This window comes from Gadus macrocephalus, chromosome 4 (assembly GCF_031168955.1).
Source record: "Gadus macrocephalus chromosome 4, ASM3116895v1".
In the NCBI taxonomy this organism is placed as follows: Eukaryota; Metazoa; Chordata; class Actinopteri; order Gadiformes; family Gadidae; genus Gadus; species Gadus macrocephalus.
Genome location: NC_082385.1, coordinates 5145766 through 5162181, shown reverse-complemented (window position 1 = coordinate 5162181; position 16416 = coordinate 5145766). Strand labels below are relative to the sequence as shown.

At 48.5% G+C, this 16416-nt stretch overlaps 5 protein-coding genes across 17 annotated transcripts in view; 1 reads left to right on the top strand and 4 right to left on the bottom strand.

Annotated features, from left to right (window-relative positions):
• Positions 1–44: 44 nt before the first annotated feature.
• cct2 (chaperonin containing TCP1, subunit 2 (beta)) lies at positions 45–6849 on the bottom strand. Its single transcript, XM_060049569.1, has 16 exons — positions 6733–6849; positions 5724–5798; positions 5455–5520; positions 5251–5362; positions 5069–5145; positions 4622–4734; positions 3710–3912; positions 3236–3336; positions 2963–3090; positions 2715–2818; positions 2515–2634; positions 2043–2171; positions 1850–1953; positions 1650–1749; positions 534–675; positions 45–390 (listed from the first exon to the last, which is right to left on the bottom strand). Exons 1-16 carry the CDS (start codon positions 6733–6735, stop codon positions 360–362), a joined length of 1608 nt encoding a protein of 535 aa, XP_059905552.1. The 5' UTR covers positions 6736–6849; the 3' UTR covers positions 45–359.
• A 458-nt stretch (positions 6850–7307) lies between these two features.
• LOC132456665 (uncharacterized) lies at positions 7308–10504 on the bottom strand. Its single transcript, XM_060051071.1, has 3 exons — positions 10162–10504; positions 9076–9436; positions 7308–7796 (listed from the first exon to the last, which is right to left on the bottom strand). Exons 1-3 carry the CDS (start codon positions 10466–10468, stop codon positions 7379–7381), a joined length of 1086 nt encoding a protein of 361 aa, XP_059907054.1. The 5' UTR covers positions 10469–10504; the 3' UTR covers positions 7308–7378.
• On the bottom strand, positions 8529–9486 carry LOC132455667 (histone H2B 1/2-like). The gene has a single exon (XM_060049571.1). The coding sequence runs from the start codon at positions 9447–9449 to the stop codon at positions 9072–9074; it is 378 nt and encodes a 125-aa protein (XP_059905554.1). The 5' UTR covers positions 9450–9486; the 3' UTR covers positions 8529–9071.
• Positions 10505–10970: 466 nt separating the features above from the next.
• Positions 10971–11760, bottom strand: LOC132455666 (histone H2A). The gene has a single exon (XM_060049570.1). The coding sequence runs from the start codon at positions 11706–11708 to the stop codon at positions 11325–11327; it is 384 nt and encodes a 127-aa protein (XP_059905553.1). The 5' UTR covers positions 11709–11760; the 3' UTR covers positions 10971–11324.
• A 4441-nt stretch (positions 11761–16201) lies between these two features.
• shank3b (SH3 and multiple ankyrin repeat domains 3b) overlaps positions 16202–16416 on the top strand; it is a 25264-nt gene continuing 25049 nt past the window's right edge. For 5 of the 13 annotated variants that reach the window (XM_060048640.1, XM_060048642.1, XM_060048634.1 and 2 more), the window contains exon 1: positions 16212–16416. This exon is cut by the window's right edge and continues 224 nt beyond it. The gene's annotated coding sequence lies outside the window, so the exon portion shown is untranslated. The other 8 variants (XM_060048643.1, XM_060048647.1, XM_060048645.1 and 5 more) reach the window with 8 other exon arrangements.

Here is a 16416-nt window from a genome sequence, read left to right as displayed (position 1 = left end):
TGGCTGTGACCCGCTAACCAAAGACAGTAAATAAAGGGTTCAGATAACGGTTCATATCGTGTTTATTTCTGTCGGGACAAACATTCTGCAGAGTACAGGACAGCAAACCACAACTAGCATCACGCTAACTAGCATCCTGCTCACTAGTGAGTGCTGCAGAGAACCAATGCAAAACTAAACTGAAACAAGTTAGCATTAGCATCTCTGGACTAAAGCGATGGCTTAATCAGAGGCTAGCCGTTAGCAGGATGAACTCGGTGCTTCAACAGTTGGAGAACATGAAAACTTAAACAACACTAGAAAGAGAACTGGACGAAGATAAATAGGCTGATCTCCTCCTCTAACACCCCCCGCCACGTCTAGCAGGGGTGGTGGTCGGGAACCCTCTTCCTACAGAGACAGACAGACAGCGAGAAAAGGAGAGAGACAGACATCAGGGTTTAGTCAGCATTGTCAAACGCGTCCCACTTCCTGGAGCGGTTAGCCAATTGGAGCAGAGCATGAAGTTGAGGCTGAAGGGGCAATGGACGGACCTGGGCGCCGCCTTGACGATGTTGTCCACACGCAGGATCATCTCAGCCGCTTCAGAAGCAGACAGCAGCACCTGTCGCTTCACCTGGAAGGACTCAGTAACACCGAGAGTCACCATGTCTCCTATGATGCCCTGGGACATGTCTGGAATACACAACAATCACATTAGGATACCATACTGAGGACAAACATATCCACACGCATTGGAATACCATACTGAGGACACACTAGAATACCATACTGAGGACACACTAGAATACCATACTGAGGACACACTAGAATACCATAGTGTGGACATAAACTGGAATACCATACTGAGGACACTAGGGCTGTAACGATACACCAACTCACGATTCGGTTTGTATCACGATGTTTGACCCACGGTTCGATACATTCCACGATTCTTTTAAATTTAAAAAGCATTTAAACACTTGTATAACAATTGACTTATACAGATTTGAACAGAAAGAATACTATTCAAGTATAGCAAAATGAATAAATAAATAACCAAAGATTACAGTTGGAGGATGCTTGCAGGCAAAAACCCTCAACTAGTTTTGTGGTTTAGGCTTATGCCTTTGAAAATAATGTCAAATAAATAATAGTAATTTTAATAGTTTGGTAGCACTAAACAGCGTTCCCGCTTCTCGGTGGTCGCTTCATTCCGACCTATAAGCAGACCAACTGCCGGTCAAAGCACACAAAACACTAGAGACAGGGATCACACAGGCTATTTTTGCGCGCTTGGCCCACTCTGGATAAATGTCGTTCATATCGCATATGTGGAGTTCGAAGGCTGTGGAGAAATGCAATCCTCCTTAGCCACGGAGCGCTGTCATCACAGCGAGGGCATCTCGTCACAGACTTACGGCATCGATAAGGAGCGGTCAGCAGATACAATTTTGTCTGACATTTAATTTTTCTATTACCGGAAAACGGAAACCCTGGCACTAACAGCTCCCATCATGTGGCTGGAACTGGACTCGAGGATAATGGGCGTGTCTCGCTTCTGCCTTCTAGCACCGCGAGACAGGTTTGTGGCTTTGAGTGTCGCGATTTCAGTTTCAATACGCATATCGTTACAGTCCTAGAGGACACACACACACACACACACCCACCGAGGCCGTAGGTGTTCTTGTTGTCCTGGTGCGCGGCGCGGAGTTGAGCCACCAGGTCAGCGCTGTCGTAGCCGGCGTTGTCAGCGATGATGGTGGGCAGCTGAAACAGTTACCATAACAACTCGGTCACAGTAGAAAAACACAGTCCCCGTAGCAACAAGTGGAGAGAGAGAGAGAGAGACTGGTTGAGAGAGACATACCATCATGAGAGCCTTGGCGAAGGACTCCATGGCGACCGCGTCCTTCCCTGCGGTCCTATTGGCCAGATCAGTGACGGCCTTCGCCATCAGCATCTCAGAGCAGCCTGAGGGAACAGCTCAGTTAGGACCCACTTGGGGGGGGGGGGGGGGGGGGGGGGAGTGAGTGAGGGTGAGTGAGTGAGAGGGTGAGCACCTCCTCCGTAGACGGTGCGCGTCTCCTTGATGGTCTGGGCGAGCACGCAGAGGGCGTCGTGGAGAGAGCGCTCCGCCTCGTCCAGGATCTGCTGGGTGGCTCCTCGCAGCACGATGGTGCACGCCTCCCCTGGAGCACCGCAAACGGGTCGGAAACAGGTCAGACCCAGACCCCATAGACCACCCAGCCTCCAAATAGAACACAGGAAACGTGTCAGACCCAGACCCCCTAGACCACCCAGCCCCTCTAGACGACCCCGCCCCCCCGTCGACCACAGGAAACCGGTCGGACCCAGCGCACCCCGTCGACCACCCAGCCCCAATAGGTCTACAGAGGTCCTCACGCTTCGTGAACAAATCTGGATTAACTGCAAACAAAACAGTTGCTGTGTTAACGGACGGACTGTGATAAAGGACAGTCTGTTACTGTGATAACGGACGGACTGTGATAGAGGACAGACTGTGGCTCGTACCCATGGAGACTCCAGAGAAGTGGATCAGCTTGTCCTCTCCGATCATCACCTCCTCGATCAGCTTACAGTGTCCCAACTTCACCAGCTCCGGACGGTCGAACGTAGAGCTGATCTCCCCTCCTACACAGACAGACAGTTAGCAGGTGTCTGGAGGCAGCAGGACGTCTGGACCAATCAAGAGTGCAGGACGGGGTCGTTACCGGTGACCAGTGCCAGACGCTCCACACCGGCGAAGTCCGCGTGTTCGATGGCCATGACCCCCGCCGCTGCGAAAAGCTGCTCTGGGTAGTTGTAGATCAGCTGCCTGAGGGTGAGACAGGTGACTATAGATCAGCTGCCAGAGAGAGAGAGAGAGAGAGAGCGAGAGAGAGAGAGACGGATAGTCCTAGATCCTTCTCCTGAGAGCCAACAGAGGGGAGGGTTCTAGGTGATTCAGACCGATGGGTACCTGTTGATGAAGCAGTTGATTCCATGCTTCAGGATCCTGTCCACCTTCTCCTTCATCTTCTCCTTCTCCGCCATCTCGATCTCCGCCACCTTGGCCGTGGAGTCGACCCGGACCCTGGAGCCAAAGATCTGAACCCACACACGTACCATCAGTACCACCAGGACCGCTATACCGGACCCCCATACATGAGTACCAGTGGTAGGTTGTTTGGTGCAGTATATCCTGCTGGTACCAGTTGTACCAGTAGTATCATTGGGTGTCTGGTTCGGTCACCTTGATCTTATCCGTGTCCATCCCGGTGTTGGCGATGAGGATGGTGACGTTCTCCAGTCTTTTGGGCTGGTTCACACCAATCTTCTTGTCCAGGAGGAACCCTGCAAAGAACACACACACACACACACCTTAGAACCTCCAGCTCCCCTTAAAACCTCCAGCTCCCCATAGAACCTCCAGCACCCAATAGAACCTCCAGCTCCCCATAGAACCTCCAGCTCAGAAACGCTACCTCCAACCCCCCATAGAACCTCACCTTAGAACCTCCATCCCCCTTAACTGCCCCCCCTCCGTCTCAGCACAGTGGAACCAGAAGACGTCTACACGTCACTGAGACTGCCCCCACGCTAGACAGCAGGTTCACCTGAGAGCAGAGACGATTGGCTCTCAGTTCCCAGCTGTACTCGGGTTCCGAGCCCCGCTACACACCCCCTCCCCCCCAGTACATGCTCCCCTGATGGGCCCAGTACAGACCTTCGTCCAGGTACGAGTCTGTGAGGCTGCCTCCCAGCTTCTTGATGACGTGGATGGCGTCCAGGTTGCCGGAGCCCTTGAGCCGGAGCACGGCGTCGACCGCCAGCTGGGAGAAGTGCTCCTTGTGGTGCGTGAGCAGCTTGGAGGACAGCGTGGTCCTGGAGATGTTCAGCAGGTCCTGCTGGAAGCGCTCCGGGTCGTTGCTAAGGCCACACAAATCATGGCGATAAGCAGGTGATACACACACACACACACACACACACTAAAGGTCTGATTATGGTCCCACATTGACGCAACGCAGGGGGGTTACGGACCCCTTACGTCCTTTCAGACCCTCCTTCCAGCGCGAGGGCCTGACATGCGCTAAATGTTAACCGTGCGTCGAGGCGACGCAGCAAGGGCTGTGATTGGTCCGCTAACTACATCATTTCCGGGAATACGCTTAGAAAACAATCAAAAAGGCAAAACATGTAACTTTTGTCTTCATAGCCGTAACCTTTATTTTTACTCGCTAGTAATCGGTAAAACGTGGAGACGTTTTGTATTCGGTCATCATAGACTTCGAATGGAATGACCGAATGGACAACGACAACCAAATAGCAGCCTATCTTCTGTTTTTGTTGCACATTGTTTGAGTCGTATTCAGCTTCCAAGTTTCTAGAATCAATATCATAATCAAAACTTCCATTAGCAGACCAATTGTAAATTAATAGCATGCACAGACAAAGACCAACTATTTGTTCTCTCTTTACCATGGCCATGCATAGCGACACGTAAACCTGACGCAGAAAAATTAAGGTTCACGACTACGTCGAAGCGACTGCATGGTCGTTGCGTTGCGTGACGTGAAACCCTAATCAGGCCTTAATACACCGTCCCCACACACCCACTAATCCCCGCCCCCAAACCCACCCGTTGTCCACGGCGGCGGCCCTCAGGGCGTCACGGGCCGCTTGCGTGGCCTTCCTCCACCCTGAGATGATGGTCTGGGGGTGGATCTTCTTAGCGATCAGAAGCTCTGCCTCCTGAAACAGACAGACCCCAAAAGTCAGATTGGTGTGGCGACACACACAAACACACACCAGTGTTTTCCCCAGAAAATGTCTTAGTCAAGATGGTCAAGGAGTATGTTTTCTTTTCCTACGCGAGTTTTCTACTTAGTTAATGCATAATAATTAAAAAACATTTATTAAAAAACAAAAAAAATTATATACATTGATAGTCAAGGCAGGGCCCTATTGTTGTTAAGGCGGACGCCTCAACAACACAGTACTGGGGGAAACATTGCACACACACACCGATGTCGCTGTAGCAACATTGGAATCCTTCTATGAGACGATGCCTCAATGAGGTCCTCACCCTGAGCAGCTCCGCCGCCAGCACCGTCACCGAGGTGGTGCCGTCGCCCACCTCATCGTCCTGGACCTTCGACATGTCTGGGAGAAGGACAGACAGTCAGACGGACGGACGTCTCCCTGACCCGACATCCTCACCCACCTCCCCCAGGCCACGCCCACTCCCAAGGCCCCTCCCCAACTCACCGACCAGCACCTTGGCGGCCGGGTTGTCCACGCCGATGGCCTTGAGGATGGTCGCTCCGTCGTTGGTGACGGTCACAGACGCCTCGCGCCCGCCCCCCAGCAGGATCTTGTCCTGGTGGAGCCAATCACAAGAGAGGCTTCATCACCTGGGTAACACGCACACACCTCTGGGTAGAGCGACTAGTGATGGGGACCGTCACCCACCATGCCTTTGGGCCCCAGCGTGCTCTTCACCAGGTCCCCGATGGCGATGGCTCCGATGAACGACGACTAAAGACACCAGGAGATCGTTATTACCTCCACGCTGAACACTCACCAACCCCTCAGACACACCCCTCATACACATCCCCCACACACACATCCCCCCATGCACACCCCTATAACACATCCACACACACCCCTCATACACATCCCCCCCAAATACACACCCCTTAGATTCATCCCCCCCCCCCACGGCCCGCCCCAGATCCTACCAGCCGAGCTGTCTCTGCCTTCTCCTCGTCCGCTCCGTGGCGGAAGATGTTGACAGGGGCCATAGAGAGAGACGCCTGGGGAGGAGGAGCCATCATCAGTATCACCATTACACCACTAGAATTATGTTCGTCAGTATCAATGTTACACACCATGAGAATCCCTTATACACACACACATACGCACACCTAGAATTCCTAATAAACACAGGCACAATCCCTAATACACACAGCTAGAATCCCTATTAAACACCTAGATCACTATTGCACCACTAGAATCACTTCATGATACAGTATCATTATGAGTTGATGGTTTTAATAATCATTACACTATGAAAATTATGATATAAAGGTATTTCTTTGCTAAATTAAATTATGATTAGGAACTAGATTCATTGGGTATGATTATTATACCATGATCAGTTAAGACCCGTTAATTTCAGAGCCGTTCAGTTAAGACCCAGCATGGTCATGATGGTTCTTAACTCCGCCCTCTTAGAAGCCTCGAGAACATGTAATGTTAGTGATGTGAGATTGATGTAAATGGTTCTAGTCCCGTTCCAGACCTAAGGACCCGTTCCAGCAAGGGTGTTACGAGTGTTCTGCGGTTTTTCCTAACTGGTCTGCGGAACAAAGAGTTTGGGTGCTGCACCCTAAAAGCAGCTAACGGGACTAGCTAGGCTAGCATGCTACCACACCAGTGATTTGCCCTGTCACGCTGGCGTCGTTTAGAAAAACATGAGTATAGTGGGGGTATAAAGAGGTCCGTGATGACCACGTGAGACCACCTCGGCCTTCTCAGGTGAACGAAGATAGTTTAATAAAGAGACCCTACGTAGGACCGGCACCATGTGCTCAGTTAGCCGTTAGCCTGCGGAGCTACATCTACACCCTGAGCCGCAGAAGGCTCTTCTACCGACCCTGCTGTAGAGTTCCGCCTGTTTAGAGTAATCTGGTCCTTTTCTGGGTTAAAAACCGAATGATTGTGGTAAATTAAAGGATCTAAACTCACCATGATTCAGTCCGTCAGGATAACAAGAGGAACGTTCCGGAAAGGAGCAGCAGCACGCACAACGTGATGACGTGACGATATAGGCAGCAGGACACACCCCCTCGTCGCGGAGGGATAATTATTATTTTCCCCCAAAATACCCTTTCGTGCATTGTGAAGGGTAACAGATATATTAGTCTTGAGTGGATCTGTTATTTTTTTATTTTAATTAAATCTTATAGCTACAAATAGTTGTAGTCTATAATTGTATTTATTTGTATTTTTCCAAACATCTGACGTTTCTAAATATTTGTGGAGTATTTATCATGGAACAACGACATTGTTTAATAACCCCCGGCCAAATTATATCGTTTATTCTAGTGTTCTTGTGCGACTCTCAAGAACCTTCGAGTTTGGTTTAGGGTCAACACGATGTCTTATTGACGGCCCTAGAAGTGTATCATTGCAGTGGTCTGCGCTGGATGGCTCCAATTTGAATGACATTAGACCAGTCAGTTAATAGTTTGATTGTCCTATAGACTAAACATTGCATAATATTTGCAAACATTTTAATAAAGTAGGGTTCAGTGTCTATTTCAAAAGGAAGCCTTTGTAAAAATTGTGTGGCTCTTAAAAGAGCCGTTGTGGGGATGTAACGAAGGTCGCTTTAGGCACGCTCTCCGCGGATGCGGCGGGCCAGCTGGATGTCTTTGGGCATGATGGTAACCCTCTTGGCGTGGATGGCGCACAGGTTGGTGTCCTCGAACAGGCCGACCAGGTAGGCCTCGCTGGCCTCCTGAAGAGCCATGACGGCGGAGCTCTGGAAGCGGAGGTCGGTCTTGAAGTCCTGGGCGATCTCCCTCACCAGGCGCTGGAAGGGCAGCTTGCGGATCAGCAGCTCGGTGGACTTCTGATACCTGCGGATCTCTCTCAGGGCCACGGTACCGGGCCTGTAGCGATGGGGCTTCTTCACGCCGCCGGTGGCCGGGGCGCTCTTACGGGCCGCCTTGGTGGCGAGCTGCTTCCTTGGGGCTTTGCCACCGGTGGACTTACGAGCGGTCTGCTTGGTTCTGGCCATTGCTTGTTAGCTGCTGTTGTTCGTCTTCACGAAGTGTGCTAGGGAGTCAACTGCAGGAGAAGATATACACTGAGGCCGAGCACCGCTACAAGCTGATTGGCAGTTTTGAATAATGGCGGGAGCTCTGTAAGGTTCACGATTGGCTTTAGCGTAGTTACACACGCCCCTATAGGGAATTAAACTGAAAGCACAACTCAAATAGAGCATAATATTAAACAGAAGAAGAATAAGAATAAGAAGAAATAGATCATAATGTATAAATAAATAAATAACGAAGTTCGCATTCGTCTTTGTATTTATGTATTTGTCCCATTTGTGTTTATATTCGGCTTGGCAGGAACAAGGGAGGGTAAAGTCTCACCAGTAAGCCCAGTCCGCCACACTGGGAACACAGTCGCTTTGGGATTTATGTCCGTTTGGGGGATTCGTGGCATGTGCGAAGATCATAATAAAGTATTAAGCGACATTTTATCATATGCACCGTCTTTCCGTCGCATATATTTGCTTGTTTTTTTTTTCCGGTTTTGTTTGTACTGTCAAATTTCTCCGTGAAGTAACGTGCATTAATTGTAGTAGGCCATTACCAGAGCCCGTCTTCCTACATTCTCTGGTAATACGTTTATCTGTCACCGGTTCTCTGATGTCATCGAAACACGGGGGATGGCGGCCCCAGCGGTAGGCAATGGTTCTTTAGGCAATGCACGGGATTACATTTTATGTACAATCATTTGAGAATATAGATCAGTTATCTTTTTATTATAATTACAGTAAATACGGTATTTTTTTTGCCAGATAAACACACTGGGAACAGATATGAAACAATCAGACCACTGCAACCATGGAAACGGAACTGGATCTAGTACTGAGAATGGACCTCTGCCCTGCGACCATTGCAGTAACGTAATTTTTTCATATTTTGCAAAATAATTTATAGATTGAGTAACATTAGATTATACAGTTGACGACAATATGGTGGCCCGTTTACCAATAGGAATAAGTACACCGGGGTCCGAGATCTGATCCGTAGACTCCCGCTGATCGGCTCTCCACACAACTCCTAATATGCAATGTCTTAACAGTGGATTTCTATGGAAGTGGATTACTATGGAAACCACTGCCAGAGCTTTGTTACCTGAAGAGACGTGAAAACATAGATCGATTGTTCAGTTACCGGCCTGTAAATATGGTCAATTAATAAAGTGGTTAATAACATAAGGAAAGCCCTTAATCAGGTTTGGTTGGTCCTTAAAAGGACCGTTGGATTGTCGGTAAATGGTAGCATTTACTTGGAGCTGGTGTACTTGGTCACCGCCTTGGTGCCCTCAGACACGGCGTGTTTTGCCAACTCCCCGGGGAGCAGCAGGCGGACGGCGGTCTGGATCTCCCTGGAGGTGATGGTGGAGCGCTTGTTGTAGTGAGCAAGGCGAGAGGCCTCACCAGCGATACGCTCGAAGATGTCGTTGACGAAGGAGTTCATGATCCCCATCGCCTTGGAGGAGATGCCGGTGTCGGGGTGGACCTGCTTCAGCACCTTGTACACGTAGATGGCATAGCTCTCCTTCCTGGTCTTGCGGCGCTTCTTGCCGCCCTTGACTGCGGTCTTGGAAACGGCTTTCTTGGAGCCCTTCTTCGGCGCGGATTTGGGTCCTGGCTCAGGCATGATGAAACGAGTGTTGAGCACACTGTTTGACTGCCAGATTTATAGGAGGCGCATGCAAATCAACAGTGTTGGTCCCGTTCTGTGATTGGCTGAAGAATTGGGACGCGGTAAAATGCGGCACTGGTCGGTATTACAGCTTGACAGTAAGGAGATTGGCAATAACTCCTCAACCAGAATATTGAATAGTTCAACTAAACGTTTAAAAAGGTTCATTTATCAACTCGGACTAGTTAGAAGTTTACTGGTCCAGCTGGCCGGTTCAGTCTATAAACCCAATCCAATCTTGGTTTATAGGGCAACTGTAGACTCAATATTTGTACCAATGGATGACGTGGTTGATTATCTAATTAATTATATTCTTTCCTTATAAATGTAATCTTGAGTTATACCATTGTATATATCGGGTCGACCGGATGATATGCAGAGACTAGAAATACTGTTGAATTATCCGTGCGAAAACATTTAGTGAGTTGGTTATTTGTTCATATTGTTTTACAGATTCAATATGAACCGGGGGACGAGGTACATAGCATTTAATACCGATGTGGGACGGTTAATTTGATATAATGAATACGCTGACAATTTCATGTTCTTATTCAACGCAATCTGATCATTAACTAGAGCCTTCGTTACGGTATTGCAGGATGGCTTTTCATGATATTTGGGCGGCTCTTAAAAGAGCCTTTGTTTGGGGGAAATGATAATGTCTAACCGCCGAAACCGTACAGGGTGCGACCCTGTCTCTTCAGGGCGTAGACCACATCCATGGCTGTGACGGTCTTTCTCTTGGCGTGCTCGGTGTAGGTGACTGCGTCACGGATCACGTTCTCCAGGAACACCTTGAGGACACCGCGGGTCTCCTCGTAGATCAGGCCAGAGATACGCTTCACACCACCTCGGCGAGCCAGACGACGGATAGCGGGCTTGGTGATGCCCTGGATGTTGTCACGAAGAACTTTTCGGTGGCGCTTAGCGCCGCCCTTCCCGAGTCCCTTTCCTCCTTTTCCTCGCCCAGACATAGTGCTGTGGGTTGTGTTGACTGATATGTCCGGTACCGTGTGCTCCGGGTTTATAAAGGCTGGTTGAGGACCTGAGAGAGACGAAGGGCGGGTACTCCATTACAGGCCACGCCCAGTGCCTCCGAGAAATTTACATTTTACATTTAGGGCATGTAGCAGACGTTTTTATCCTAATCGATACAATAAGTACATTTGTCATAAGAAAGTGAAAGAATATATCGATGTCGGAAGGATGTTCATAGAACCAAGTGCCAAGCACTAACAATCGCAAGGTTAACCCAATCCCCGTCTACAACAAAGATAGCTAGGATAAGATACTACAATTACTATAACAAAATACTACATTCAATCATTGCGAACGTTAGTAGAAGGATGGGGACGGGGTGGTGTGTCTAAGTGAAATAATGACTATCAATGGTCGTCATTCATTTAACCCTCTTTAATATTCGTTTGTTAAATCGAGAATTATTAAATTTCGTATAAAATTGTCATCTTCAGAATATTGTGTGACGGAATCAGTTTAATGAACAGACTTTATTGTTCAATATGATTGCAGTTGACCCGCGATGCACGATTCGCCTCCAGCCCGGGGAGAGCGTTTGTACTGATCAATAACCCAATATACATACCCGTTAATGCATTTAATGTTGGAACTCGAATGAGTATTTTACATTTATAATTCCCACCCAACGTTTGAGCAGAGCCCCTTCTCGCTAGCCTACCTACGGTTAAGGTCAACAGGACAATAGCAATCGATATAATGCACCATAAAGGTTCCCGTGTTTAAGATTCAGCTCTTTTTTAGATTTGGGCGGCTCTTAAAAGAGCCTTTGGGATTTCAGGTTGTATTTATAAACTACTTCTTGGCGGGCTTCTCGGTCTTCTTGGGAAGAAGGACAGCCTGGATGTTGGGCAGCACACCGCCCTGAGCGATAGTCACTCCGCCCAGGAGTTTGTTGAGCTCCTCGTCGTTGCGGACAGCCAACTGCAGATGGCGGGGGATGATACGGGTCTTCTTGTTGTCACGGGCAGCGTTTCCAGCCAACTCCAGGATCTCAGCAGTCAGATACTCGAGGACCGCCGCCAGGTAGACGGGAGCTCCGGCACCGACGCGGTGAGCGTAGTTACCCTTACGTAGGAGTCTGTGGACACGGCCAACGGGGAACTGGAGCCCGGCCCGGGAGGAGCGGGTCTTGGCCTTAGCCCTGGCTTTGCCTCCGGTCTTACCTCTTCCAGACATTATCTATAGTATTCTAGCAACGACGTCAGTCAATGACTGGTAGTTTGATGAGCTGCAATATATAGGCAAGTATGTCTCCTCCCATTGGTCGAGAAAACCTTGAAATTTCCGACCAATTAAGAAAGAGGTACAGCCCAAAAATATGCGGTTAACATACTGTATTGTGATTGGTTCTGTTACCAGCTGACGTCAGATTCTGCGACGTGACAATATGGAATCGCAATACCTTTGACACACTCGGCTTTCCGTATATGTGATTTAAAATGTCAGAGGAGGACACCCTTTTATACCTTTAAACACCTAAATGTATTGTATCATTAACCATATATAATAGCAACGTGAAGTCAAATGCGCTTTTTTACTAAGTACTCCGGCCTTCAATAATGAATGAATGAATCCTTTAGATTAATACATTAGGCCGTCTGTTATCAATCTATGGTTACAAATAATAATAATGTGAGCACCCCGTTATGTTATAAAGGCCAAACTCATTCGGAGAGACATCAACAGCTCGGGGTCGGTAGTAGATCATAATAATAAAGTTGTTATCTTATTTTATTTTAATCCTGGTTGGTAGACAACAGCAGTCCGAGCGGAACTACAGGCGGCAGTCATCTGTTGCGCGGACCGAAAACGGAGACGGACGCCGTAGTTGATCTATCTAATCATTTATTTAATCTAAGGCATTGTTATTTCTTCACGTTTCTATAATTGCGCAATTAATAATAAAAAAATCCACACATAATAAAGGCGACTCTATTTCACCTATACTAGCTTGTCGTTGAACTAAAGAGGAAATGACGGCGGTGTGTGACGTCAAGCTTCCAGGCGTCTGTTTTCGCGGGAAGCGGCATCAGAGTTCATCCTCATCAGTGGCACGTGAGTTTATCCGTTGCTTACCAGAATGAGAATTGGACATACAGGACTAAATACAGGTTTATTTAGGGAAAGTGGAACAGATGTTTGTGAACGTGAAAAAGCAGAAAACATGTATTGATGGAGTGTGAGAGATACACGGAGGAGAGAATGAGGTTGGCTGGAGTGTGCAGTCTGGGTTGCACACTGGGAACAGCAGGAGAGGGTTTATCACTTACACAGAAAAGAAAGCAGTGATCGAATGCTTAGAGGAGAGAGGATTATTAGAATAATTTAGTTTTATATAGCCTGCACCCCCCGCATTTACCCACTTATTTATTTATCTATTTATGTATCTAAAAACTTTAAGTTACTGCTTCGGTAGGAATGTTTTGGGTCATTGTTTGGAAATAAAGGATGAAATAAGAGTCGTCACGGCAGAGTCTTCTAAAAAATGCACAAAACATCCCATGATGCATTCTGAATATATGTCCTCTTCTGCACATGCTCAGTAGCGTCATGCCGTCCAACGTTGAGATCAAGGCCCGGGTGGACAGCGTGTCCCTATTTGCCCAGAAGGCCAGCGCTCTAAGCCAATCAGACGGCACCGTAATAAAACAGCAAGACACCTTCTTCCACTGCAGTCAAGGACGCCTCAAACTACGAGACTTCATGGTGAGAGACACCCACACACACACACACACACACATGCACATGCAAACACAGACACCCATCAATACACAGATGCAGTCACACTGCCCCTGTATGTCTGTGTGCGTGTGCGTGCGTGTGTGTGTGTGTGTGTGTGTGTGTGTGTGTGTGTGTGTGTGTGTGTGTGTGTGTGTGTGTGTGTGTGTGTGTTTTCTGCAGAACGGATCTGGTCAGCTGATCTTCTACGATCGCCCTGACACAGATGGACCCAAACTGTCCAACTTCTCCATCTCCCCGGCCTCCGACCCCCAGAGCCTAAGGGTCAGACACCTATTTGTTTTTTTTGTTTTTTTATATTGGTGTGTTTGTCTGTGTATGTGTGTGTGTGTGTGTGTCTGTTTTATTATTTAGGGAGTGTGTATTTGTTTTATATCTGGTGTGTGTGTCTTTTTATATTTGGGTGTATGTGTGTGTGTGTGTGTGTGTGTGTGTGTGTGTGTGTGTGTGTAGGAGGTCCTCTCTGCAGCTCTCGGTGTGATGGGGGAAGTCCTTAAGGAGCGGCGGTTGTATCTGATTGGCCAGACCAGAGTTCACCTGGACACCGTGGAGGGACTCGGAGACTTCATGGAGCTGGAGGTCCGACACACATACACGCACGCGCTCGCTCGCTCACTCACTCACTCACTCACTCACTCACTCACTCACTCACTCACTCACTCACTCACTCACTCACTCACTCACTCACTCACTCACTCACTCACTCACTCACTCACTCACTCACTCACTCACTCACTCACTCACTCACTCACTCACTCACTCACTCACTCACTCACTCACTCACTCACTCACTCACTCACTCACTCACTCACTCACTCACTCACTCACTCACTCACTCACTCACTCACTCACTCACTCACTCACTCACTCACTCACTCACTCACTCACTCACTCACTCACTCACTCACTCACTCACTCACTCACTCACTCACTCACTCACTCACTCACTCACTCACTCACTCACTCACTCACTCACTCACTCACTCACTCACTCACTCACTCACTCACTCACTCACTCACTCACTCACTCACTCACTCACTCACTCACTCACTCACTCACTCACTCACTCACTCACTCACTCACTCACTCACTCACTCACTCACTCACTCACTCACTCACTCACTCACTCACTCACTCACTCACTCACTCACTCACTCACTCACTCACTCACTCACTCACTCACTCACTCACTCACTCACTCACTCACTCACTCACTCACTCACTCACTCACTCACTCACTCACTCACTCACTCACTCACTCACTCACTCACTCACTCACTCACTCACTCACTCACTCACTCACTCACTCACTCACTCACTCACTCACTCACTCACTCACTCACTCACTCACTCACTCACTCACTCACTCACTCACTCACTCACTCACTCACTCACTCACTCACTCACTCACTCACTCACTCACTCACTCACTCACTCACTCACTCACTCACTCACTCACTCACTCACTCACTCACTCACTCACTCACTCACTCACTCACTCACGCACACACACACAGGATAACACACCACATAACACACACTCACACAAACACGCCACATAACACACACACATGCCACATAACACACACCAAATTAACACTGACACACACTCACCTGTAATGTGTGCGTGTCTGTGTGTGTGTGTGTGTGTGTGTGTGTGTGTGTAGGTGATGATGCGTCCAGACCAGACTGTTGCGGAGGGCCAGCAGGTACAGTCTTGACCTCACATAGAAAAGTTTGCGCTCATTGTATCGTATTATAATAAACTATACTCTATTATAGTGTAAGGTCCTCCTAAAATAGACTCTATTATAATGTGAGGTCCTCATGAAGTACACTATATCATAATGTTATATATACACTATTATATAGTGTATTATAAAGAGCAGTTTACCAAGTGTGTTATAGTAGCAGTAAGCCCAGTGTGTTATAGTAGCAGTGAACCCAGTGTGTTATAGTAGCAGTGAACCCAGTGTGTTATAGTAGCAGTGAACCCAGTGTGTTATAGTAGCAGTGAACCCAGTGTGTTATAGTAGCAGTGAACCCAGTGTGTTATAGTAGCAGTGAACCCAGTGTGTTATAGTAGCAGTGAACCCAGTGTGTTATAGTAGCAGTGAACCCAGTGTGTTATAGTAGCAGTGAACCCAGTGTGTTATAGTAGCAGTGAACCCAGTGTGTTATAGTGAACCCAGTGTGTTATAGTGAACCCAGTGTATCTCTAGTCTCTGATGGTGTCTCGTCAGGTGGCCGAGGAGCTGATGAGGCAGCTGGACGTCTCAGAGAGCAGTCTGGTGAGCGGGGCCTACATGGACCTGCTGCTGCAGAAGGCCAACGCGCTGCAGAAATAAACCACCAGCGCACTGCAAACATAAAACACCAGCCGACTTATCCCTCGTACAACCTTTGTGTCCGTGAACATTTTCTAAATAAAGCATGTAAAGAAGTTTTGTGTCATGTGTCTCAGTAGATTGGTCATTAGGAACCGACCAATCACAGAACAGCGGTCATTAGGAACCGACCAATCACAGATCAGTTTTCATATGTCCCTGTACTGCTGTCCTCCACCTCCATGAAGTACGACTCCTCAGTCGAGGGCTGGAGGTATAAATACATGTTGACTGAAGACGCTCCGTATAAATATATATAGACGGACGGCCGGTGCTGGGCGCTCAATCAGGTTGTCATGGTAACACCCTACAGTGCTCAGCGGTCGTCATGGTTACGGAGCGACTCTCCTCCCTTCTCCCCAGCAGAGGGCAGCACCGCCTGACTCAGTCAGCCCCCCCCCCCCCCCCTGTGAGTCATGTGACCCTGGCTGTCTTTCTCTCCCATGATGCATTGGAACACCTCAGAGTAGCTGATTGGCGGAGATCATTTTCTGTATCGTTACCGTGGAAACGAACCACTCCTGCACACCCACGCTTCTCTCTCTCCCCTTCTCTCTCTCTCTCCCTCTCTCTCTCCCCCTCTCTCTCTCCATCTCTCTCTCTCTCTCCCCCTCTCTCCATCTCTCTCTCTCTCTCCATCTCTCTCTCTCTCTCCCCATCTCTCTCTCTCTCTCTCTCCCCTTCTCTCCCTCTCTCCCTTCCTCTCTTCCTCCTCTGTCTCCTATCACTCTCCTCGTCTCCATCAGAGAGGGAGAGG